This window comes from Gymnoscopelus braueri (genome assembly GCF_963280865.1).
Source record: "Gymnoscopelus braueri genome assembly, chromosome: 2".
NCBI classification, from domain to species: Eukaryota; Metazoa; Chordata; class Actinopteri; order Myctophiformes; family Myctophidae; genus Gymnoscopelus; species Gymnoscopelus braueri.
Genome location: NC_137604.1, coordinates 49,406,191 through 49,430,853, shown reverse-complemented (window position 1 = coordinate 49,430,853; position 24,663 = coordinate 49,406,191). Strand labels below are relative to the sequence as shown.

The 24,663-nt window shown below is 40.3% G+C and overlaps 2 protein-coding genes across 4 annotated transcripts; one reads left to right on the top strand and one right to left on the bottom strand.

The window, feature by feature from the left end:
- The first annotated feature begins 2,839 nt into the window (after positions 1–2,839).
- Positions 2,840–4,618, top strand: LOC308102566 (GTP-binding protein Rhes-like). The gene has a single exon (XM_080452335.1). The coding sequence runs from the start codon at positions 3,108–3,110 to the stop codon at positions 3,732–3,734; it is 627 nt and encodes a 208-aa protein (XP_080308461.1). The 5' UTR covers positions 2,840–3,107; the 3' UTR covers positions 3,735–4,618.
- A 2,244-nt stretch (positions 4,619–6,862) lies between these two features.
- Positions 6,863–24,008, bottom strand: LOC308103818 (phosphoribosyl pyrophosphate synthase-associated protein 1-like). 3 transcript variants are annotated; one of them, XM_080453995.1, is made up of 11 exons: positions 23,712–24,008; positions 23,225–23,377; positions 20,394–20,446; positions 20,228–20,294; positions 18,227–18,399; positions 17,741–17,856; positions 17,435–17,490; positions 15,821–15,969; positions 8,352–8,422; positions 7,691–7,837; positions 6,863–7,446 (listed from the first exon to the last, which is right to left on the bottom strand). In XM_080453995.1, the coding sequence occupies exons 2-11, from the start codon at positions 23,305–23,307 to the stop codon at positions 7,288–7,290; spliced, it is 1,074 nt and encodes a 357-aa protein (XP_080310121.1). In that variant the 5' UTR covers positions 23,308–23,377; positions 23,712–24,008; the 3' UTR covers positions 6,863–7,287. The 3 variants fall into 3 exon arrangements, with proteins under 3 accessions (XP_080310121.1, XP_080310120.1, XP_080310119.1); XM_080453994.1 differs by having other exon boundaries at positions 23,225–23,328; XM_080453993.1 differs by having other exon boundaries at positions 23,225–24,008.
- Positions 24,009–24,663: the final 655 nt, after the last annotated feature.

The following is a 24,663-nucleotide window of genomic DNA, read 5'->3' as shown; positions in this document are numbered from 1 at the left end:
ACATACTGTAGTACACGTACACGTGCATGTATAAGTCTTGACTATTTTGTTTGTTGGTGTTGTAACCAGCATCTGGCAACAGGTGCGTAGGCGGGATTAACATTTAGGGTGGGCAAAATGTTTGTTTACTTTGTTTATTGGATTTTCCACAGAAGCATTCAATATCAAAAGTTGGTACTATGCTGATACAAAATACTGTAGCTTCCTCCAGTGAAATCCATCAAATACAAAAGTATTTTTTTTATCTCGCCTCCATCTTTCAGCAACTATAGGCGGGGCAACAGCTCAATTAGTGAGGTCATTGCCCGAGTTTCCCAACGGTGACTACGCTTCTATCTGGCAAGAGCAGGTTCGGCATCTGGGCGTGCTAATGGTCACATTGTCCAGTACAGAGTGGGTGAAGTCTATAGTAAAATATAATAATAATAATACATTGTAAAATAGGTTTGGTTTGGCTCCTTAACATACTGTATATGACCATGAGTTTATTAGAGCCGGCCAGGGCATTCTGACCAAGGAACATTCTACTTTCTGGGGCTCTGATTGAAATTCCACAGTGGTGAACATCCTTTAGCCCCCACTGTGAGTTTGGACTAAATCACTTCCTACTGTACTGTATCCCAGAGCGGTCGGCTGCCTGTCAAAAACAGTACTCTCAAGGCATGTGTACATCTCTGTCCGTGTGGCGCATGCTGAGGAGCTGTACAGTGTTCCCTGGGGCTCACTAAGGTTCGTTCCCTGGTGCATAAATGGACGAGACGGTCACAGTCAGTGAGACAACCGTGGTCTCAGGAGAAATGCAGGGGAATCACAAATCAGCCTTTCCTCTATACATAAACTGTGATATAATAGGGAAGGACAGGGACAATTTGGTCTGAAACAGTTACAGGCAATGCATCACCTCTAATTGGATGCTGAAGATGGATGACATATAATGAAGGTGAGTCACGCAGACTAATGGACTACTAGACTAAATTACATCCTACACTGCAAGTTAAAATCCTCTAGTATTGCGCAACATCAGTCCTTTTTGTTAAGAAACTAACACAGCAGGAGGGAAATCGGATGTTTTTTCCTCTGCTTTTGCAATCAATCAATCTATCAATTATTTCACTGAAGTAAAAGCACATCACAAGGATAAAGTATATGCGGTACTTCTTCCTAGACTATGCATTTACTTGTTGGTCACCTGATTAATACTACAAAACCAGACAGTCTCGTCACCAACTGATGATGGCCTTATGTAGAACGTTGTCTTGCTCATTGTGAACCATTTGTGACAGATAAGGACAGCATTGGCATCTGCGCCAGAACATGCAATACAGGCTGTTGGACAGTAATTTGAGGTAAACCTATTATTAAAGACAGACAGCCTTTGTTTAATAATGAAATACAAAATAACCAATCCAATGTAGAGCCCAATGGGATTAGCTCAGGCATTGCTCTGACTGCCCACTGTGAATGCAGAGATATGAGCAGCATAATCACATTAAACTGTCTGATAGGCTGCTGTTCAAAACAGGAAATTGACCTTCATAAGTAATTTCAGCACAATGTGATTCGTATTCAATTTAATAGAAAACCCATCTTTCATTTCTACAAACATGAACAGAGAGTTACAATATGCAAATGTCCAATAATCTTGCTTTGCAGGCAATATTTTTTCTGCATGCTATATCTCACAAGTCCAAGATTGAATCCACTGAGGTAAATGATTTATCATGTCTCTGATAAGCTTATTAGCATTCCTTTCACTCTCGGCTGCTTAATTCACATTATTCACACAGAGAAGTGTCAGAGCATAATATGTAACAGATGGTTTATGGTTTAATAATGAGCTCAGACTTAATCAAAAGGGAACTGGACCAATAATTTAATCGCAAGAGGAAAAGTGCTCGAGGAATCAGAGTGGTAAGAAAACAATGATGTGCTACAATGTAACTAGGATAACAAGTAGACATCAAACCTGGGTTCTATCAAAATATTATTGTCAGGCCTGGGCCGCTGACGTAGCGGTCCAGGCACCTAGGCTCAGTGCAGCCTGACTGCGTGTTGCGAGCTCGAGTCCCGATCCCAATGGCCTTCGCTGCATGTCACTCCCCATCTCTCTCCCCTTTTCCTGTCAGCCTACATCAATAAAGGCATAAAAGCCAAAAAATAAATCTTAAAAAAAACATTGTCATTAATAACAATACATACAGTAGACTACAAAACAGTCAAGAGAGGCAAAGTCAAGTCAAGGACCCCCAAATTAAAATGTATTGTGCCAGAGACCCCCATGGTACAAGATTTGTGCTTAACATTTTAAAATGTGAGCTTGTACATTGGTTATTTTCAAATGGCTGATGTATAGGGTTCAAGTCGTTAAACAAATTTTGCTGGGGGACCCCCTGGAACCTCCCAAGGACCCCTGGGTGTCCCCAGTTTGAGAATCACTGGTCAAAACTATCCTGGAGAATTGCTGATGTTTCCCCCCTCTAATTTCCCTCAATGCTGTGCAAATCAAGCTGTAAGAATGACATGAAGATGAATAGAAAACAAAACACACCCACCTAATCCGCTTAATCATTTATGACATTTTCCCCACTGAATAATAATATATATAATCACTGCCAGGCAGCATTTCTATGCTTCAGTCTCTTTTTCCCCTATTCACTTCCTTTTTCCTCCTCCTGAACTGGTCCCCTAAGCCAATTTGCATGCTGCCCTGTCATTGGCTGCCTGGATCGGTTGCCAGGTGCTGATTGGTTCAAACCAGAAGAGGGCATGGAATCTCTGTGACCAACAACAAGCATAAAAGGCAGTGTGTGTAACCAAGGCTGCACACTAGTCATGTCTGCAAGGCTTTATCAAAACCCTGCTGTCAGTTACTACTGCCAGTGAATACAACGCTGGCATGTGAAGAAGGAAAGGCTTTAAAAAGAAAAGACTTTGCTGAGGAAAGAATTCCAGATATTAACCAAATTAACCAAATAATTATATGCATACATTTTGTAGGAGTTAGAACCTCCTTATAGTGAGTTTAATTCAGGCAGGCTCAATTTTTGTTGTGAATTTTCTGAACTCATCTAAGCAAGGAGCATCAACAAAGACAAAGCATCATCAGCATGTCTCTGGCAGTGAAAGAGAAGACCCAGGTTCGAGTGGTGTTTCTGGGTGCAGCAGGAGTGGGCAAGACTGCCCTGATCCAGAGGTTCCTCCAGGACACCTTTGAAACCAAACACCGCCGCACGGTGGAGGAGCTGCACAGCAAGGAGTATGACATTGGTGGGGTCAAGGTGACGGTTGAGATCCTGGACACCAGTGGCAGCTACTCATTCCCAGCCATGCGTAAACTCTCGATCCAAAACAGCGACGCCTTCGCTTTGGTGTATGCCGTGGACGACTCCGAGTCACTGGAGGCGGTCAAGAGCCTCCGAGAGGAGATCCTGGAGGTCAAGGAAGACAAGTTCACGCCAATTGTGGTGGTGGGGAACAAGGCAGACCGGATGGAGGAGCGTCAGGTGTCCAGCGAGGACATGTTGTCGACTGTAGAGCTGGAGTGGAACAACAGTTACGTAGAGGCCTCGGCCAAAGACAACATCAATGTGGTGGAGGTGTTCAAGGAGCTCCTTCAGCAGGTCAACCTGCCCAGCCGCCTTAGTCCTGCGTTGCGCAGACGTAGGGAGACCTTCCCCAAAGACACCGACTTCCGGCCGCCCCTGAACAAGACCAACAGCTGTATTTTATCATAAACTGAGACATTGTAAAGACGAGATGTGATGTAGCCTATACTTTAACATAGGAGAACAGATTGGGAACAGAAGATGAGAGATCAGGACACCACAAGATGTGTTGTGTGTGCCAGGTCAGCCAAAAGAAGTGCTGGACAGAAGTGAGGAGAGATGCCTGATTAGTGGGTGTGAGGAGGAGGCAGAAAATAGATTGTGAAGTAATGCTACAAATGCTCTAGAAAAGTGTGAAAAGTGTTGCTTTGCAAAACAAACTGAGACAGAGGCAGATAGTAAGACTTAACTGTGATTGCCCCTCAAGTACACTGAATGGAGTGAAGAGAAAAAAAGAGAAAAGACATTTATACCACTCATGTTTACTTAAAGTAATGTTGCTGCTTATTTGGTGACATGCTGCTGGTGTTTAGATCAATGTATAGCTTTTCTATTTGCATTTAACGTTGATCTATAACAAGGGATTTGGAATGTACAACAAAATGTGGGAAGTTTTTGCATATATTTAATATCCTCTACAGTCTACAATAAGGCATTTGGACTGTTGAAAACAAAATGTGGAAAAATAATATTTAATGTCCTTCTGTTATTTTTCATGTAAAACAAACAAAAACTGTAGCGTATCATTGTTTACATTTTTTTATCCAATATCTGAAATTAATTTGTCATCAGGTATGCTAGTGTTGTTTGTCAAAATAAAATAGAAAATAAAAATACATTTAAAAAAGTGGTGAAATGCAGATAGTTCATGTAAATGCACTTTTCTTTTTTAATGAGCTTGTTTTTATAAATTCATATTTTTTTTTCTTAAATGGTTTTGCTGTGGATTTTACAAATTGCAAGTGTAATATAAAGGCTTACTAAATAAAATAAAGACAAAAATTGTAAATCTATGCCATCTCACGTTTCATTTTTAAGTCAACAGTTTAAGTTCAACTTAATGCAGAGGTCCTGGAAAAATCTGTAATCTCATGAAAATGTATTTAAGTCACTGAATATTTTCTAGTGCACACGTGCAGTACAATTAGAAAGAACTCATTTTGAAATGCAAATCTAGTGTGATTGTCATACTGGCCTACATCCATCATCCACTTGGTACACAAAACACACCCACCTAATCCGCTTAATCATCTATGACATAGCATGTTAGGGTCACAGACAGTATTACACTTCACTAATCAACAATGCATCTCTCTTCCATTGATTTGAGTTTTCATGCTCACTTTAAATACGAGAAAGGTTTGTCACTGAATAAATCAAATTTGTAGTTTTAGGGTCTGGTGAGCTGAAATAAATCAGTGTTTGTTTACATTGATGTTATGAGTTTCTGGAAAGCATGGTTCTTGTATTTAGGTGTATGTCGCCCTCTGCTGGCGAGAAAAAAAGACTACATTCTCACTTAAATAGGTTATATCTGCCTGCATACTGAAAATAACACATAGTTCAATAATACCCTGAATTAGAGTTTTAGAAGACAATTATTATTTATTCTACACCTCTAGTGATACTAACACCATGATACAGATACATAAAAAAACCTAAACGTCTTCATACTAAATAGTGAATCAGACATGCCTCTTCAAACAGCTGACAAGTTGGTCCATAAATCTGCATAGCACAGTAACTTGTGTGCTGCACTGAGGTGACTGAGGTCCATGCACATCCCCCTCTCTCCATCAGATAGGACTGAACTAAATTTCCTGTTTCATTTTGAGGAAGTGGCCTAGTAAACGTTGGGTCTCTAGTTCCTCTTTCGGTCCACTTTTAACAGTCTTTTACACACTGCCTGTGTTCATTCACATTCAAGAATGGAGGCCCAACAGCTTCGGTCAAAGCCATGCAGGTGTGGACTTACTACTAATGCTGTAATGTATGATATATTAACAGGTATGCATTTTATCTCACCGTTATTTGGTATTGCTCAGTCACTATCATTTGATTCTTTATTAGAGGCTGCAGTAAACGAAAAAAGAACTGAGTCACATTTCCTTATGTGTATTTTAAGGTTAGATACTTTTGTTTGTATTGTTTTTTACACTGCAGTTTACATCATTTAACCATTGTGTTTAAAAGGCTTTGCTGCTGTGTTTCATCAGTGTGTTAATTCATTCACTTAATGTGTAATGTGTGATGCCCTATAGTAAAGTCTTTGCCCCTGGACTTGGTCAAAGCTCCTCAGCAGACTAATTGAATCCTGAGGCGTTTAGAACAAGTTCACGGTTCTGGACACAGTCCTGCTCTATTATTCACTGTAGTGGAAAGGCAAGATGTAGAATCAAATGACCTAAAAGCCGAAACAATGCAGAGACAAGCGTGTTATTACAAACCACACGTGGTCTTGTTCCTCCATTATGAAACAATGAGCACAGGCTAAATGTGAAACACTTCTGTATGGTAGAACAATAATGTTTTACAAGTTCCTACTATTAAGCCATTATATTCTACTCAAAATAATAGAATTAAGCTCAATAATTAACCTAGCTAACATAAGGTATTACCTTGTACTTTAAGTGTATATCTTTAGTCAGATAATACCTAGGACTATATGAATTAAAGTATTAATTCATATAGTAATATTAAATTAAGTATTTAATGTTTACAAACAATTTGAGGCTCAACAGCCAAACCACATATGACCTACTGAAAAGCAAGTCACAATTTGTCACTGTGTACATATTTCCTTTTCTAAATTATGTTTAGCTGAATATAGACAATTTATGACAAAAGCCTATTTGCAGAAGTTTTACAAGCTTTTCCAACTCCTATGATCAGATTTATGGTTTACAGATTGAAGCTGAGAGGTTATAAACTGGCACAGCCATATATGCTCGTCACACAGAACGGACCTGTGATCTCATGAGGCAGCTGCTATGCAAGTTTAGAGATGTCGTGCTCTTCCATGCCTTTCAAACAAGAGGCCTAATCGGTTACTGAAACTGGTACTGAAAGTTGTTTGTGCTATTAATTCACCTACACTACAGGGTTAAGCTTAGTCTTCACACTTGCACTGCATCTACAAACTTCATTTGCAGGTCAGAGTGCCAAACTCTATTAATACACATTTTTCAACTGGGAGCTACGAACAGTGTGAACAGAATGCCATAGTTAAAATGCATAATGTTCAAATGATGACAACATTATTCATCCAAGATAGTTTTATTAAGCAAATTCTGATTGGTAGTCTTATCAGGTGTTGTACACAATACATCGCGTGGCAGATGAGATGATGGACATGATGAAGTTATTAATGAAGTTAATAATGAGTTTTTATTGTCATCATTACCATCACGATTATCATTATAACATTATTATCCTTATGTTATTATCTTCCTCATCTGGTCCATAGCATAAGAATACAACATTCCCACTGACAGCTCTCACGTGTTACCAGGAAGTAAATGCTATTTCTGTCAATGTGTTGTACAATGAAACACACTAAAACAAAAGTAAGAAGAAATAACTGTGGTATGCTGTGGATTCTTGGTCCTTTAGTATGTGCTTTTTATGTGTGCTTAAGTGTATACAGGAATGCGTGAGTGAGTATGTGTACACATAGGCAGCCTCAGTCATCTGTGGTGATGTTGCGGAACAGGTAGGCCATAGATTCTCCATTGTGGATGCGACGGATGGCCTCTCCCAGGATCATACTGACGTCCACAGTCTTGATCTTTGGACACTGCAATTTCTGCACCTCATGAGGAACAGTGTTGGTCACCACCACCTGAGGGTGCAATAGGACTGGTAACTGATTTGGAACCAGCTTTGTTTAGTTCCCCCAAAAATGTCTTTCCCCATTATGAGCCATTCATTATTCGATTATTACGCTATGGCCACAAATTGTTGAGTCAAAGAATGTAACCACTTATGCTGATATTTGGTTCTACATACTCTTTACTCATGTAGTGGAATGAAGTGAATGGTTCAAAATAGTCTTCATACCCTGAGCCCTGAATTGAATGGTTTACCTCATCAATAGCAGACTCCTCTATAAGTCGTGGGGCCTCTCCAGACAGCAGGCCATGTGTGGCCATGACGTAGATCTTATAGGCTCCCCTCTCCTTCAGGATCTCTGCTGTTGCAACAAAGTCGTCCACATCATCAATGATGTCATCCTAAAAGAGTGGCCACAAAGAAAAGGATTAGTTATGATTTTAAATTATTGATGACTCATACATTTCAACATATCCTAGCGCTACTTCTATCAATTACATAGTTTCAGCTTTGGGAATCACAAAACTTCTAGAATAGCCTTGCATGTTTGCTTTTTTTCTGTGTACAGTGTCAAACAGACTGTAAAACTAAAACCGGCACACTTTCAAATATATTTGTCAAAATAAAATAAAATATTAAACCAAATAATTAAAAACAGCATTCACATGATGCAGGATGTCCCAATAATAAAAGCCATCCCATAATTTATAATGCATTGCATGTCTTTTATATATTGTATGTCTTTATATGTCTTGACGAATTTAATACATAGGACCACAATGGAAACAATCCCTCGGGGCTTTTTGTGTTATCCTTTTAGCATTGTTGTATAACCGTACCTCTGTACTTTTTGCAAAACGTTAATAAAGTATTCAATCAATGTTGTGTGAAAATTGTATTGTGCAGAGGTCTTACAACAATGATGGCAATCCTTCCTCCTACATCCCCCACCACAGTGATAGGTGGTTTCTCTTTGGCCATCATCACTGCAAGACAAAGGACCATTACTTTCAACCAAGAGTACGATTTATGGGGGTACAAAAGATACGCAGACTAAATTAAAAAGGCGAAGTAGATTAGTTGAGAAGGGATTGGTATTAAAAACCTGCCAAAAATCATGCAAAAAGGACCATGTCAAGTCAACAGAAATCCAACTAAACCACACGCTTTTCAGGTTTAAAAACAAAAATATGAGGCTACAGAAGAGGATATGGTTTAAATCCCATTCAAAGTAAGAAGCAGGGAACCCACACACTTAATTACATAGTACCATTTATTTGAAGCAAGCAATAATTACGTTTTGTGCCAGGGCCTTAGTCAGGTCTTAGCTGATGTGGCCTGCCCTGAACCATAAAGTGTGCAGTTTCCCAGTTACTTACTTTGGATGTTGGATGTTTTTTTTTTCAACCCAGCAGCACCTGTTTAAGATCTGCTTTAGCACGTGCACTGCAACCCTGAACTTATCTACAAACCACCGTATTTCAATTGCAGAGACCGCAACACATCACACCACACACCTGTCATGCTGTAAAACCCTCTTCCAAGTCAGTTTCAGTATCTGTTCCCAAGTGCAATACACACACACACACACACACACAAATCACAGCCCTGCACATTTAACTCTTTTAAGGCCATCAGTGGGGTGAATTCAGGTCTGGTTGTGAAAAGCAGCAGGACTCAAAGAGATATGGGAACTTGCATAAGCCAACAGATATTTTAAATCAACAAGAATCATATTGCTGAGCCAGAGCTTTCGGCCCAGAAAAAGGTAAACGATCAAGCAAATGACAGAAATGAACAAAAGTAAAACCGTGTCAAGCAAATCAGCTCATATTAATTTCAATTAAACAAAAATAAAAAAGGAAACAGATTCCCACTTGCAGAACATCTGTCCTGATTTTACAGACATTCTGCAATTTGTGATCTGTAGTTCAGTTAGTAAATGTAAAAAAATGACATATTTTCTATAAAACAATTATAGTAGGGCAGATTTTGAACATTTGAATTGTAGTCTGTAATGCATTGAATACATTTTTTCCCTGCTCATACTGTGTGACATCCAGCCCTTTGATCACTAAATGTGAACCACAATTTGATAATATATGTACTGTACATTAATCAGATCAGTCGAGTCGAAGTATTTTTCCTGCAATAATTCAAAGGAGTATGTTCCAATCATTTCAAATAAGAGCATCTGATACTGAGAGCTTCCAGTGATTAACATGGACACATAACATGAAGCCGTTTTCATCTCATGATTCAAATGTGCCTTAAGGTTGAATCTCCTTGTTCTAGGAAAATATTTATGCATTTTTAATTCCCCTTTCCAGCAAGTAGGCACAACCTTTGGCCATACACTCTTCTACAATCCCTAGCACAGGAAATACCAGGAGTGAGACCATGTGCAAATTTGGCTGATTAGGGGTGGCAGTTGCTCAGGATCACCGGCTTGCTCCTGGCTTCGTGTCAAAGTGTCCTTTACCCATTAAAACCGTGAACGCATCTGTGTAACCACTTAAACCATTATTTGATACTTTGGCTATTCAAAAATAGCAGATATACATGTACAAGCTCTTGAGCTTGAGCTAAGCTTGTAGTTCTGCTATTTTTGAGAAATCTTGAACATTTGTGCACATTTTTTTTAAATATATATTTTTAAAGCGAACATTTGTAACTCAAATCTTTGCTTCTGGGGGTCCCTGGAACAAAACCTTTTGAAATGGGGGTCCGTGGCACTCGTTGCCACGCTATGAGCTCGTATATCTGCTATTTTTGAATAGCCAAAGAAATCTAAAGTGACACAGATGTGTTCCCAATTGAATGGGTTAAGCAAGAAAACGTTCTGATGAGCAGGTTGGTGCCTAGCATTATTGCCTCTGCAGTCAGTGTGTGAGAATGGGTGAATGTAATGCACATCTTAAAGCACGTTCAAGAGAGGCACTATATAAATGCACCGTTTACTTGGTGTATTTAAATGTACACATAGTCCAGTAGCTCACTGACAGTCTGACAATTGGTAAACTAAACCTCTATGCTTTTAATTTGCTTTCCACACCCATTTAAGGTTTTGATCCAAATGTGAACTCCCATGTCTGAGACTGTTTGTATTCAATGGTGATTAGCACAAAAGCTAAAGCTTAAGGAAACAAAAGATAGTGGGCTAACAGCCAAATGTATAGGGAAATGGTTGGGTTATACATTAAATCGCTCAATCACAGCGAAAAGCTCAATTTGTTGAGCAAATAATATACTAATATATAAAAATATACATTACCTGTGTCACTAGTCAAACCAACTTTGATTTTGCTCCAGAATGAGATTCACATTAACATTTTACCTCAGCTTTCAGGGCAACAAAGAAGTATGCTGTATATTTATATAAGTATGTTTATATTTAAACTGCCTTTCTTTGAACAATTCCTCTACTAAAAATTTAAAAAAAAGATTTACAAATTCGAGACACTTTCTCCTGGCTTTCACCAAACAGAAATCATCAACACACAAATTGTCAGTATCATAATCCTCCTCGAATGTTAACCGGTAAAACTCTGAACCTCCATTGCTATCCAAGTGCTTAACATTGTTCTCCAACTTGTGTGAATTCAGTTTTTTAGTTTTAGTTTTTAATGCTACGTACTTTGCCTATGTTGTCTTCAAGTATAGTATACATCACAAAAGTCTACATTAACATGACCTGAAATAATTATCCAAATCATAGCATTTTCATTATTATTAATTTGGTTTAAGAACTTTCCTTCCTCTGTGTCCATAGTTGAAATAACATAGAAGCCCTCAGTGGCTGAATGTAACCATCATTCCATGCAGTGAATCATAAAACATCACACAAAAAAGGGAAGCAGAGAGGCAGCGTTTACGGTCATACTTGGGAGTTCTATGCCAGGGAAGGCAACCTGATGCCTGCTGCCTGCATTAACAGTAGATAGAATTAATTAGTAGAGCAGTTAGATAATTATCCAGGATAATTATCCAGGAGAGAATCACACAAAGCAGGATCACTGGGTTTTAACGGATAGGAAATATCATTATAGCATAAAACATAACCTAAATATGGCCCCCAGTGTTAGTATAGTTTAGCCTCGATCTCCAGGCTTTTATTGTTTAGTTTTGCAAAAAAATAAAAGCCTGGCCCAGCGAGTCGGTGTACTCGGTATGAGGAAGTGTTTCATTTCCCAACCAACCAGAGTGCAGTGGGCGTCGCTCGTAATGTTGTGTTAACGGAGCGGGGGTTGACGGACAGATCGGTGAACCAATGGGGATCAGGCGCAATCTCTCGCCGGCTCATACACCCGCCCCTCTATACACGAAATCAGGAGCGTTGGGGCAGTCTAGTATAGTTAAACTAAAGGCCAGTCCACACCAATGCAACTCCTTGCAACATTGCAACTACTTGTAACCATTATCCCCAATGGCAGTTTCAAGGAGTTGCATTGGTGTGTACTGGCCTTAAAACAGTTTTGTTGCAAGGAGTCGCAACTAGTTGCATTGGTGCAGTCTGGCCTAACACTGAGGATTTTACTGTGACAAAAGTGAATCTTTGAGACCTCTGAATCAAGGCACAGCTGTGTGTAGAGATACTGGGACAGCTGTGTGTAGAGATACTGGGGAAACATTGCAAAAAAAATCAATAATAAAAAAGATTCTACATGGGAACTGCGTGGCTCCAATGTGGAACTCAGACTTCATGAGGCCAGTCTGTGATGTCAGAAAGAAATGGCCAAGGTTTCAGCCTGATCAGAGCCCATAATAAAAATTTAAGTTACACAAATTAAAAAAAGTATGAAAAAAGTTAGTGGAGGTCCTTCTGTGGCCTACTGTCAATGTGCACAACAATTTAACGCTGATCGTTACAGCGGTTTCTGTTAGCCGGTATTTACCGGCCAATTGGCCGTAAATTATAAACATCACCGGCCACCCTGGCCGATTGGGAAAATGCTGTCATTAGGCTATATTATCTTTTAAGCCCATTATTAATATTATTATTTGGATAAAGTAACACAACATTGCAATACGTAGTTTACAACCATTAAACCTATCATAATGCTTTATTCCCCTACAGCACTGTGCGCTGCAGTTATCGGATATATCAGCCAATTCATCGTACAATGGTGTCGAGCGTTGAAAATATCAGACCTACAAGCTCACAATTCATCACAAGGTGCCCGCGTTGTGAGCTTGTATGTCTGCTGTTTTTGATACGCAACAACACAGTCGTATGGCGAAGCACAAATCAAGCTTCATACAGCTGTCTGTGTCTCCTCCTAATCAGCGCCGAGTCTTCTTGGTACGCTCGGGTGTTATGATAAACAGAACCAGGGTTCCGAGATGATAGAATCTGAACCAAGCTGGCCCCAATTGACGATAATAAAACAGGGACCCGAATTCATATGGGTAGTGGATATTATACAAGCAAGCAGTGACTGTCTGTCTGCAATGGATAAAGTGGGGAAAGTTGGTGACGCATACTTTGCAGGCAACTGAGGCAAGTAATCAACCTCCCTTGCACCATCATTCATAATGACATAATTAACATTAACAAAACAAAAGCTGTAGGTTTTGCATATTAAGGTTGAATTCGCATTCAACTTAATATCTCTGCTGTCCAGCGTGAACCTGCTAACTCCAATACGCTCATTGTTCAGGAAACGAAAAAACTAAATCTAAGTTTTTCAGGAAATGAAGAAAACCTTATATTTTTAAAACAAAGCAATACTGCCTCATCAAAGTTGCTATAGTGACTGTATATATTGTCAGATACTTGCATGTGTCATTATATTATCAACACTTTACCCAAATCCAGCGCAAGTGGAGTTAGTAGTTTCAGACGAGCAGAAATCAAGCTGAAATGGAGTTAGGTGTCCAAACAACAATAAGCTCCACTCGCTGCTGAGGGAGAGGTTTCAAAAGGGTACAAATTCCCAAAAGCTAAAGGTGGTTACACACCGGCAAATATGCGAATATACGCAAAATTCAGACTCGTTCCGAATAATTAAAAGACGCTTTTTTCGCTCCGCGAAACTGGTGTGGAAGCTTGCATTGACTTTATAAGGTTTTTTAAAAAATCGCCCCGGTGTGTAAGGACCTTAACAATGGATCTCCAAGCTCACAATGCATCACAACAACGTGTGAATTAATGCCCTGATGCTTCATGACACTTATTATATAGGCTTACAATAATAAACAGGACTTTAAATATTAGCGCGACAGAAATGCTATGAATGCCTTTCTTCTTGTCACATGCGCTCTGCTCATGCTGTTAAAAGGCAGCACTGGAGAGGAGGGGGGGAGTTGTTTGTTTTTGACGGACAGTTTGAGGATCCAATGGAGTTGGGAGTTTTTGTCAGAGGCGCTTTTTAATACTTTTCATTGGTTTAAATGTTTTGATTCTTTACACAGACGTAAAGGGTGTTCAATAGCGTTGATTTATGAAAAAAAAAGATGAAAATGGAGTTAGCTGGTTCGTCCTGGACACCGACGATATGCAAAACCTACAGCGATATAAAGTCCAAAACATATATTAATTTGTTTATACAGTGCAAGTAGTTCACTCACGGCCACTTTATTCAGTTATTTTTTGGCAAGCGACACCTCTACATGATGGAGTAGATATATTATTTAGTCAACTATAAAAACAAGAACGGATTGCATCTGTGATAAAGTGGAAAGAAGCACAGCGCTAACGTAACAAGGTGAAATTATCAGTTGGATGCATCTGCAAACATGCATGTGATGTTAATTATAATTTATTCTTTGGCCGGTAAAATGTAATCCTGTCGGTCAAGGTGGCCGGACAAAAAATTGCCTAGCGGAAACCCTGTGGTTATAATTCAGGTTTCATTTTAGTGAAGCGGTGAGTGCCTCAATAAACAACCTCCCAACCCAGTACGGGGAGGCAGTAGCAAGTAGAAGAATGTGGATGGTATAGTCAGCTTGGAGATGGAGAGAACAGGAATGGAGAGCAGATAAATCCAACTTATAATTAGAATAAAGGGCAACCCGTGTCCTTACAATGCCTGCAGTATTTCACAGTGGACTGCAGGAAAGTCTCATTGAATGAGGTGGGGTTTGCTGACACTAACACATACTGGGGTAAGAGTGTGTGTGTGTGTGTGTGTGTGTGTGTGTGTGTGTGTGTGATGCTGCAGGGTCAGCATTGGGCCTACACAGGCTCTTACTCATAACTGAGGCTGGTCAATGTCAGCCTGGCTACTTATCTTACAGTGAGACGTCTTGTATTAAATCAAAAGAAAACCTGTCGCACCAACCAGATGTTAGCATCTAGGGGCAATAGACAACATTCAACAACTACAAGTCACACTTTTACAACACCTTTGTTGCATAAGGTTGGCCATTTCCCTGCCACATCTATGAGGTAGCAATACTGCTACACAGAAACGCGGTCCCTGCCTTCAAAGAATATATTTATGGGGGGGAAAATACCGTACCCATCTTAAACACATGGATATGGTGGCCGTCAGCTTACAGCTTAGATAAACAAATCAAAACACTTCTGGGGTCATTTTAAAGTCTACTCTGTTTTTTAAGATTCAATATATGTAGATATGATTCAGATCACACACCCCTCCTATATACGCCAATTCAACTTCAAACTTAACAAGGGTTATCTTTAATTAGACTCAGTGCAAAAACATGTCCCTGCATCTGGTGACTGATGTCGTTCTTCTAATGAATGGGAAGATTTTACTATTTCAATTGGTTGGTCAAGTATTCTAGTGGGATAAATTCACTTTGCAGGTTGCTGATCCAGTCTGAGTCTAGAGCGGATACGGAAATGATGCATGCATGTTTATGTGTGTGCAGGGAACCCATTCGGTAAAAATAATCTTTACCCAATGGGTAATTTGCTGGCTGAACATCTGGAACAGGATCAACAGGCTGAGGTTGTTATGTGAACTTGCGCTAAGAAACCGAAGGTCATTTATAACGTTCGACATTTAAAATGAAATAACAAAAAAATTAAGGTCTTCCATTCATTAGAAGGACAATACGAGTCATCACAAGCAGGGAAATCATAACTGATCACATTAGAGGCAGGATAAGAGCAGAGAGCACTACTACTACTAAGACTCCTTTGTGATTTTCTTTCTCAGAGAATGACTTAAGACAGAACAAAGACAGAATAAAGACAGAATACATAGAGTCAGGGTGGAAGAACAGGTTTGGTGGAAAAAGTAAAATGGGTTAGCAACACCCACGGGGCATGAAAACTTTAAACACCTAAGCAAAGTATTCCTGTATACAAGCACTGCACAAATGGAAAAGGGAATACTGTGAAAATGGAGAAGTTGCCAACATACTGCCAGTGTGTGTGTGTGTGTGTGGATAATTGAGTGAGCTTATCTTACATGGCAGCTCCAGGCCAGGGTGTCCTGAAGAGGTGGTCTTAGCTGCAGGGGGTGAATGTCTACCGTCTGCCATGTCTGACTCTGCATGGTGGGCTTCACCATGCATCACAGCCAGCCCTAGTCTAAGCCTCTCAGCAAAGGACTGGGCTCTGAAACGCAGAGGCACGCAAACACACAAGTGGTCAAAGAATCCATCAGATACATACCGTATAATATACATAATATATTATGTAGACACATGGAGCATTGGGCACAAAAACACATACAAGCTAGGCTTAGTTGTAAAAAACACCAATAACACATTTGCTGTAACACAAACGTAAACACATAGTACATGTGTATTTTCTAGTAGGGATGCCCCTGATAACAATTTCTTCTTTTTTTTGCCACTGCTACGGATCGCCAAATCATCAACCAGATCAACACAACCATGTGTGTGTGCACTATTGCACTCTAGGTAGCACAACATGGTTTAGTGAGATAATTGCAGGGCTCAATTAAAAATATATATAACTTGGTAGCACTATTTTTTTATTGATAAAAATGTATTCGTTTTTTCCAATCGGCAACTCGAAAGCATTATCGGCATTCCCAATCTCATATTTAAGCAGAATATCTGCCAATTAAGGTTGCGGCCCCTAGTACTTACATACAGTAATACACACAGACAGAAATAACACAGATACACATGACAAGTAAGACGCGCGAACCAGTGGCGTACCCACCATAGAGGCAGGGCAGGCCCAACTAAAATATAGCCTCCCCTAGAAAATAAAGTAAAGACTGAAAAATAGTCAGTGAAAAAAATCCAAAGAGAATAGTGGCCGTCGGACCTCCTCGTCCATTCACGCGGGCAGGCAGCCAATCACTACCGTATCCATTCAGCAGAGCAACGTTGCCTATAGTGATGCAAATGTAGTATGCCTTTATCTTCATGGGGTGCCAGGAGTGCCAGGTGCGGGGGTCTGAGCCTGTACTCACCTGGCATAAAAGTTTTTCAGTTTTGTAGTCAGTGTAGTGTTGTTGTTAACTTGTTTCCCCCGAGATTTCGCCCCGACATTTTCCCCGAAGGGGGGGGGGGTAGGTAGAGAAAAAAATCTCGCCTGCCCTAAATGTAATTTCTGGGAACGCCACTGGCGCGAACGCTGGAAGCGACCGCAGCTCGAAAATATTGTGTATTTACGGACTTGTAATCCGTGTTATTTCACCGTGATGGGGAGAGAACATTGACATCGTGTGTGTGTGTGTGTGGGGGTGTGTGTGTGTGTGTGTGTTTTGCAGGCTGTTGTGCATTTTAATCAGAGCATTGTCTACATTCCTGCACTCTGGCACATTCTGGCGGCTGCACACAGGCAGTGCATGCACACAGAGACACAGACACACAACCCGAGCACGGTTTCATAGTAAGCTGCACTTGGGCGGAGACGCGGCGAAGCCGCGCCTCCTTCCACGTTCGCAATAATGACCACAATTCAGACACAGTCCTTGCATACATCCAGACAGATCTACAATCATGGTCACATTAACATCCAGTATTGAGCAACATAATGTATGACTAGAAAACTTGAGGACGTCAATACTTGCAGGTCCTGCATGTCCCAGCTTTGCTGTTACCTCTTGGCAGCTGCTGGGGACTTTGCAACAATTATAGCATTCCTGTAGTCTGGGATCTGGAAGATGAGGGAAAGAAAAACATTGACAACCTGTTAATTATTGTTGTTCATCTTTGCTGTCCTTTGTAGGACACTTTGTATCTTTGTGATATAAATACACAACACACCACACTGCAGTTTTGTGAATATGGCACTGTGGCTGCATAAAAATAAATAAAAAGGTATAACCCACATTTCTGTACCCTTTCACTTGTTTGTGGAAGTCTTTCTGAAACAGGTGTGTATGTAATGCAATCTAGAGTCTTACCTCTTCTTGGATGTACTGAATGAGGAAGGGGGAGGCCCTCAGGTTGTCAACAGGGAAGCTGAAGAAGCCCTGGATCTCTTTTTGGTGGAGATCCATGGTGATGAGGTGAGTTAACCCTGGGACATTGAAGAAAATACAGAGCATAATAGACAGCGACAAGGAAAAGATGGTTACCAATACAGCAAACACAGAATTCCATGCACACAGGTAGAAATGTACTAGTAAACCAGACACCTGAGACTAAGTATATACATGGCAAATTCCATAAATATATTAACATGTGTGAGGCGATTCTAACAACTGGGTTCAAGGAATGTTTCACTGACAAACTTGTAGATGCTTAGTCAATCTGTGCTTTGCATGCTCAGAAAACATAAGTTGAAAAACAGTGGAGTATTCCTTTTACACATGATTTCACTCATTGCATGGACATTCTGCTTGCAGTACTAAGAACATACAATACATTCAGTAGAAGATTAATCCTACCAGCTTTGGCTAACATGGACGCTAGCAGCTTGCAGACAACAGAGCCCCTCTTTCTCATCTTGCACTGCTTGCTGTAGGGGAAGTATGGGATGACCCCAATGATGTTCTTTGCACAGTTGGTCTTGAGGGCATACGCCATAACAAGCAGCTCCATGATGGCCGTGTTAACATCTCTGAAAGGGAAATAAAAACATAAGAAATGGTACATCATATGGAATGGGATCTACACTGTTGGTCCCCACAAAAGCACTAATAACAGGGCGCCCGCTGGCCTAGCGGTCCAGGCGCATACCACATACTGTATGCTGATAATCCAGCTTGACAGCTTGTCGCGGGTTCGACTCCCGATCTCGACGATAAAATAAAAACACTATTGACAGGTTCCAATACAATTAGGTTCTTTACTACTATTTGTCACTGCATGCATTCCTACGGGCTGGTGCGGCATCTGTCAGCAGGGAGTGTTGGGCAGGAGGAGTAGAACGAAGGCTCTACGTCCTCTCGGCTGGGGCTCCTCACTGGCAGGTGAGTCAGTAGGATACAACAGCAGTGACAACACAGAAATGTGTGTGGTGAAGAATTGATTTAACCTGACTCAGCCAGATGGGGGCGGTATTGAGTTTCACAATACACCCTGCATCTGGGATCGCTCAGGGAGTAAAGCTACCCGGTCGCTGCGTGTACGAACCAATCAGCGGCTGCTAGGGCCGGGATCATCCAATCACCTGCCAAGTAGCTTGAATAAATGAAACGCCGTCTTGCATCGATTCTGCTACCGGAGTCTCAGATGGAAGTAGGCTGTGAAACTAAATGTGCGTCGCTAGCTTCTTCCATTTGGCGGAGTCAGGTTAGAATTAATTGGCATAACTACTAAATTGGGGAGAAAAGGGGGTAAGCTGGTCCAGGCTGCCTCAGCTGCTCTGAGACCTGCAGACTACTACCACCTCCTGGTATGGAGTTGGCTGACTGTTTGCAATAGTTTGTGCGGTGTGGCGACCAGAACTTTTGGAAGCCTGAAAATCTGACATCATTTGACATAGGACCCTACTGCCAGTCTGTAGTAGTCTGTTTGGTGGAGAGCCACCTTAAGAAGACTAACTTGCTTAAATCCCCACCCTAAACTAAGATAAAATATAAGAATTTTATTTATCCCCAAAGGGAAATTCATAATTAGACACTGCCCTTACAGGTGTCTTTACCTGAACTCAGCCAAAAGGTAAATTTAACCTCGACAGCTATGGGGGCATTCTTTAATAATTGATATGATAAAGATCTAATCACATAATGGCTGCACAGCACAAAGCAGGACAGACTTGCTTAAGAAATGCAATACTCTTTTAAACAAAATATATATGTATGTATAGATGTAACAAAACAGCTGCCGAGTCTATTAGCTAGCAAGTGCATGCTGTAATATTAATATATTTCTACAGTAGGTTTCAATAGGTTATACCATTGGTTATGATTCAATATAATCTTGACTGCTCATACTTATATAATTATTGTTATTTTGAGACTGGGGCAGTTGTACTATAAGGCATTTATTAGCACATGCATCCCTTTAGCCCTTGAGTGGTTGGTGAAACAAGACCGCCAACAAAGAGGTCACTGGCCTGCAGGATCATACTCTCTGTCTCACTTTACCAGATACTGCCAGTCAACTGCACTGTCAGTACGGGTTAGTCTGACAATTCAACAGTTTCATGTCACAGTCCATTGTCCTCGGGATTTTTACCCCAAAATATCTTTTATCAATGATTTACAAAGCAAATTGTGATTTGTATGCCTGCCAACTGAAACAGACAGCTAAGTAAGTTAAAATCCTGCCTGGAATTTCAACAGTAACCCCAAGTAAATGTTGTAATACAGGCAAATTTTGGTTGATAATGGATACTACAATTGCACAATGTGGGAGAATTTCAAAATGTGTTTACACAAATCTGTAAAGTGATAATAGACAATATAGACAAACGATAATAGATAATAGACATGGAAAATAACCTTGGAATGGTCTGAATGATAAAGATGTCTTGACCACGAACAGATTCTTTCACATCCACTCTTGTCTCTGGCAAGGGCAAATGACAGACAAATTAGGGGCAAATGCAAATAATGATTGAGGCTGTAATAATTATGAAATTACATGCCCAACCCAACCATACTGTACCTCTATTTGACTCTTGATAAACGACAGACTTTCCCAATTCCACACCCAAACGTCTGAAAAACAGAAAAGAGTGTGTCAACAGAAAAAGCACATGTACAAACTGCTGCCTCAAACTAAAAACTCATAACTCGCTGTAAAACATTAACCAGTCCATTTCAGACATTCTTTCCTGGAGACACCGGGGTTGTCAACAAACAATTAGTCAAGCCTATGTCATGTCTGGCAGCCATTTATTACATGGCTACTTCTTATCGGCTGTTGTGCAAGGCAAGCACTCAGTGTATGGTCTCCCACTAACATGGCTTTCCAAGGAGTCACTGGGTGTGGTAAACAAGAGTAATAATAACCAAGAAATGTCCGCTTTAAAAAAAAATATATATATATATATATATATATATATATATATTCAAAGACTTGCACAAAATAATGTTCAAGATTTTTTTTAAATAGCAGATCTACAAGCTCGTAGCGCTGCAAAGAATAGCCAAAGTATAAGATAATGATTTTAGCTAAAATGTTTGCCTCTTTAACATCTAGAAGTGCAGTATCACAGATATGATCGCAATATGCAAACATGCAAACATTCTCTAAGAAATGTAACGCTCCTCTACACTACAGATGTGTAGAAGAGCAATATATTTTGGGTTGTCGTCTTGTTATTAAAACGATTCATCTGTCTTGCTCCCTCCTCGCACGACTGAAGCTGAACAGTCGTATACAATTTTGAGAGACTAAATAAACACCAAATACATATTTTATGTATAGTTTGTGATTTTTTTAATACAATAAAATAACTTTGAAGTAATTCCTGACCCGTGAGTCATCTCCCATGTTTGTCATTATGTTGAGCGAGTTCATGCAACTCTGAGTCTGAATGTGAATCAAACTTAAAACTTGGGTATGAGGAATTTATGTGGAACCCTGTAGGCAAGGCAGGGCCTTCTGGTCTCAATGGCTCTGTAAAGTGAACCTAGAACGTGCTGCTATAAGATTGTACAGTAAAATCAGTTATGTCATGCACTCATATTTAACTATTTCTTAAGAAAAATAAAAAGGATTGCATTTTCAAAGTGGGATTCCAAATAAATGCAACAGACTATTTTCACAGAAGAATTTTGACTGGCAACACTGCTGAAGGTAATTACATGGGTGCATTTCATTTATTAACTGTGTGCCAGCATGGGAAGCACAGTTAACTTGATGCTGGCACACAGAAACACCTAAATGAAATACACCTACAATTAGCCTTCAGCTGTGTTTAGCCTACCTGTCAAAATAGCTGCTGCGAATAAATAGGTTTGTAATGTTTCACAAAATAAACCAAAATTATTGACGTTTATTTAAAGAATAATAGAGACTAAGAACATCACAATATTCACTAAACTGTTAATATTGTGACGCGTGCTGTGATCATACACAATACATACACATATTAATCAGCAGACTTCACATTTGCAGTGTAACAAAACCTAGTTCTGTCTGATTGCAATGCAAAACAATACCCTAATGTTCTGCACTACTGTTGCACCACTGTTGCCAAACAGTATGATGGGGAGTAAGCACATTTTTCCCTTATACAACTACTGCTTGGCTGACTTACAAGTAAGGCTGCAGAGCAAGAGAAAAAATTATGATATTGTTCCCCCTTGCCAACCTCTGAATCTGACCAATATGAAAGATGATGGGTTATTTAATGTTCAGTCAGAGTTGAGGCCTATAGTATTGACCTAGCTATACACGCTGCTCCCCTTCAACCAAAGTACCTTATGGTTAGCCACATGCAACTTATATGCTATAATGCTATCTGCATCTAAGTTGCAATACCGTCCCTTGACAGCCCAATCATGAAACAGAAAAGTCCTATGTGATTGTATTAAACAATGAGAAACTCTAATATTGCACCTGTACGGACAGCTTGGGTTATCATTTGTGTCTCCGTCAAGTCTTTTGTTTCCTAAAAATCCACTGATTTTTTTTGACAGAAAGCAGCTCATAACATGACAATGGTGGATTTGTATTAAACAAACTTGAGACGGAGGATAACCCAAGCTATCCAGGTGCAATATTAGACTTTAAAGTCGTTACCCATTAAAACTGGGAAAGCATCTGTGTCATTTTAGATTTTTGCATTGGCTATTCAAAAATAGCAGATATACAAGCTCACAGCGCGTCACTTCGAGCTTAAGTTGTACATATGCTATTTTTGAACATTTTCTTAAAATCGTGAAAGTGTGAGAAGAACCACTGATTTAGAAGGCATTTGTAGAATCGGCCTCAGGTAATCAGAACTTTTCTGTTTCATGAATGGGCTGTAGCTTGCAGCTGCCTTATGGTGCTACTTTCAGTTTTATAAAAGAGGTGAATCCATCTCCTGTAAGTGTTAATGCTCTTCAACAAAATATATACACAGGGAAGTTTTACAATAATTTGCAGGAATGAGAACCACATGACAGTTTGAACAATGCATACCAAAAAAAAAAAAATAGTGCATTGATACCTGACAAACCTAAAGTGTGTGTGTGTGTGTGTAAACAACAGGCTATTCAGGGTACTCGGCCCTGTCTGTCACACGATATACATGCATGAGAGAGTACAGACACATCCGATCACTTCAGGTCACCTGGCTGACCTGAACACCGAAAGGGAAGTTAAATGCGGCGGTTCCACTTTTAACATAATATTAGTCTTCCAAATCTGCCTGTGAAGTTGCAAAATACAAGCTATTGAGCTGTAGCCCTGACACATGGTCATGACAGCTGACCGTCTTGTGATCCAACTTAAGTCTACATTATATCAGGCTAAGCTATGAAAAGAAGCAAACATCCACTTACTCAGTGATCTTCTTGGCCAGTTCGACGCAGGCGGTGGTGGAGTTGGCAGAGAAGACACGGTAGCCACTTTTTGAAACGTTCATGTTGGCGAAACCAAACGACAGCTTTGGAGTTTGAGAGCGAGAGACAATAGACCCGTGAGCCCCAAAACGCCTAATGGGCATATTATGTTAGCTTTAATCAATGTATTGGTTTTGGGGTTATTTGTTTTAACCCCACACACTGTCAAAAGATCTACGCCTATATAACAATCCTAACTAGAACAGAATGATGGATCGATTTAGCTTAGAACTGGGTTGCATCCGACATCTATTGTCGAATCTGTCGTGAACATGAAAACAAAACAAAGATAGCATTAACTCCCGTCGAAACAACGGCTTTATATTATACTGAGTTGTCAAACTGAGCTACTGTAACAAGTAATAACACGAATATGTTGTGAATAGTGATGGTAACGTTATACACTCTGTTTGTCTAAAATAACCACCTCTGTGTCGATGAGAGCTCCACAAAAACACAAGACCTGGGGGAGCAGACAGACAGTTATGAAGCTCAGCTCTCTGTCTCCATTCTGGACTGGGAAGCTTTCACAGTGTATTCGGTATATCTCCGAAACCCACAAATAAAATTACTTCAAAATTCAACAAAACGACATCTAAGTGTCACGGAACGTCAGGCTCAGGCGAGATACATTAGCAAAACTCCGCGTGTTTCTCCTCGAATTGTGTCTCCTGGCTGCGAACTTTGTTTGTTTGCAGCAATGCGGTCACATCTCGCACCAGGAAAACGACGCCACGAGCACATTGGATGGTGGAGAAGTGGGAGTGACGTTCGTCTGAGCCAATCGGTGGCACTGGACGGTGGAGAAGTGGGAGTGACGTTCGGCTGAGCCAATCGGTGGCGTTGTCGATACAGCAATGGGGGGATTATTGTCAGAGTTGCCAGGTTGTGTGAGAGAAACAAGCAACCGGGTCTAGGAAAACAAGCCCAAAGGAAGCGACTACTAGGCCACATGAGCATTTTAAACCAAGCAAGCACTTTTGCATTGGCTATCTGAAAATAGCCGATCTACAAGCTCACAGCACGTCCCGATGGCGATGCAAGACGTTGTGAGCTTGTAGATCTGATGTGAGCATGTAGACCTGCTTGCTATTTTCATTCTGGGAAAAAAGTTAAACATTTGGAATATTTTGGAAACATTTTAACAACATGTATGGGGGACCTTGGCACAACATATTTTTAGATGGGGGAAGCAAGCCAAAATATGAAACTACACTTTTGGAAACAAGCCCAAAAAAACGCAACCTGCAACTAACAATATTTACAAGCAACTTTATGGAAAAACAATCCCAAAGTAGCTTATAATAAGCAGACATGGCAACACTGATTATCGTCCAATGAGCACCCAACATCCGCACGACGTCCTTGCCGATGTCATA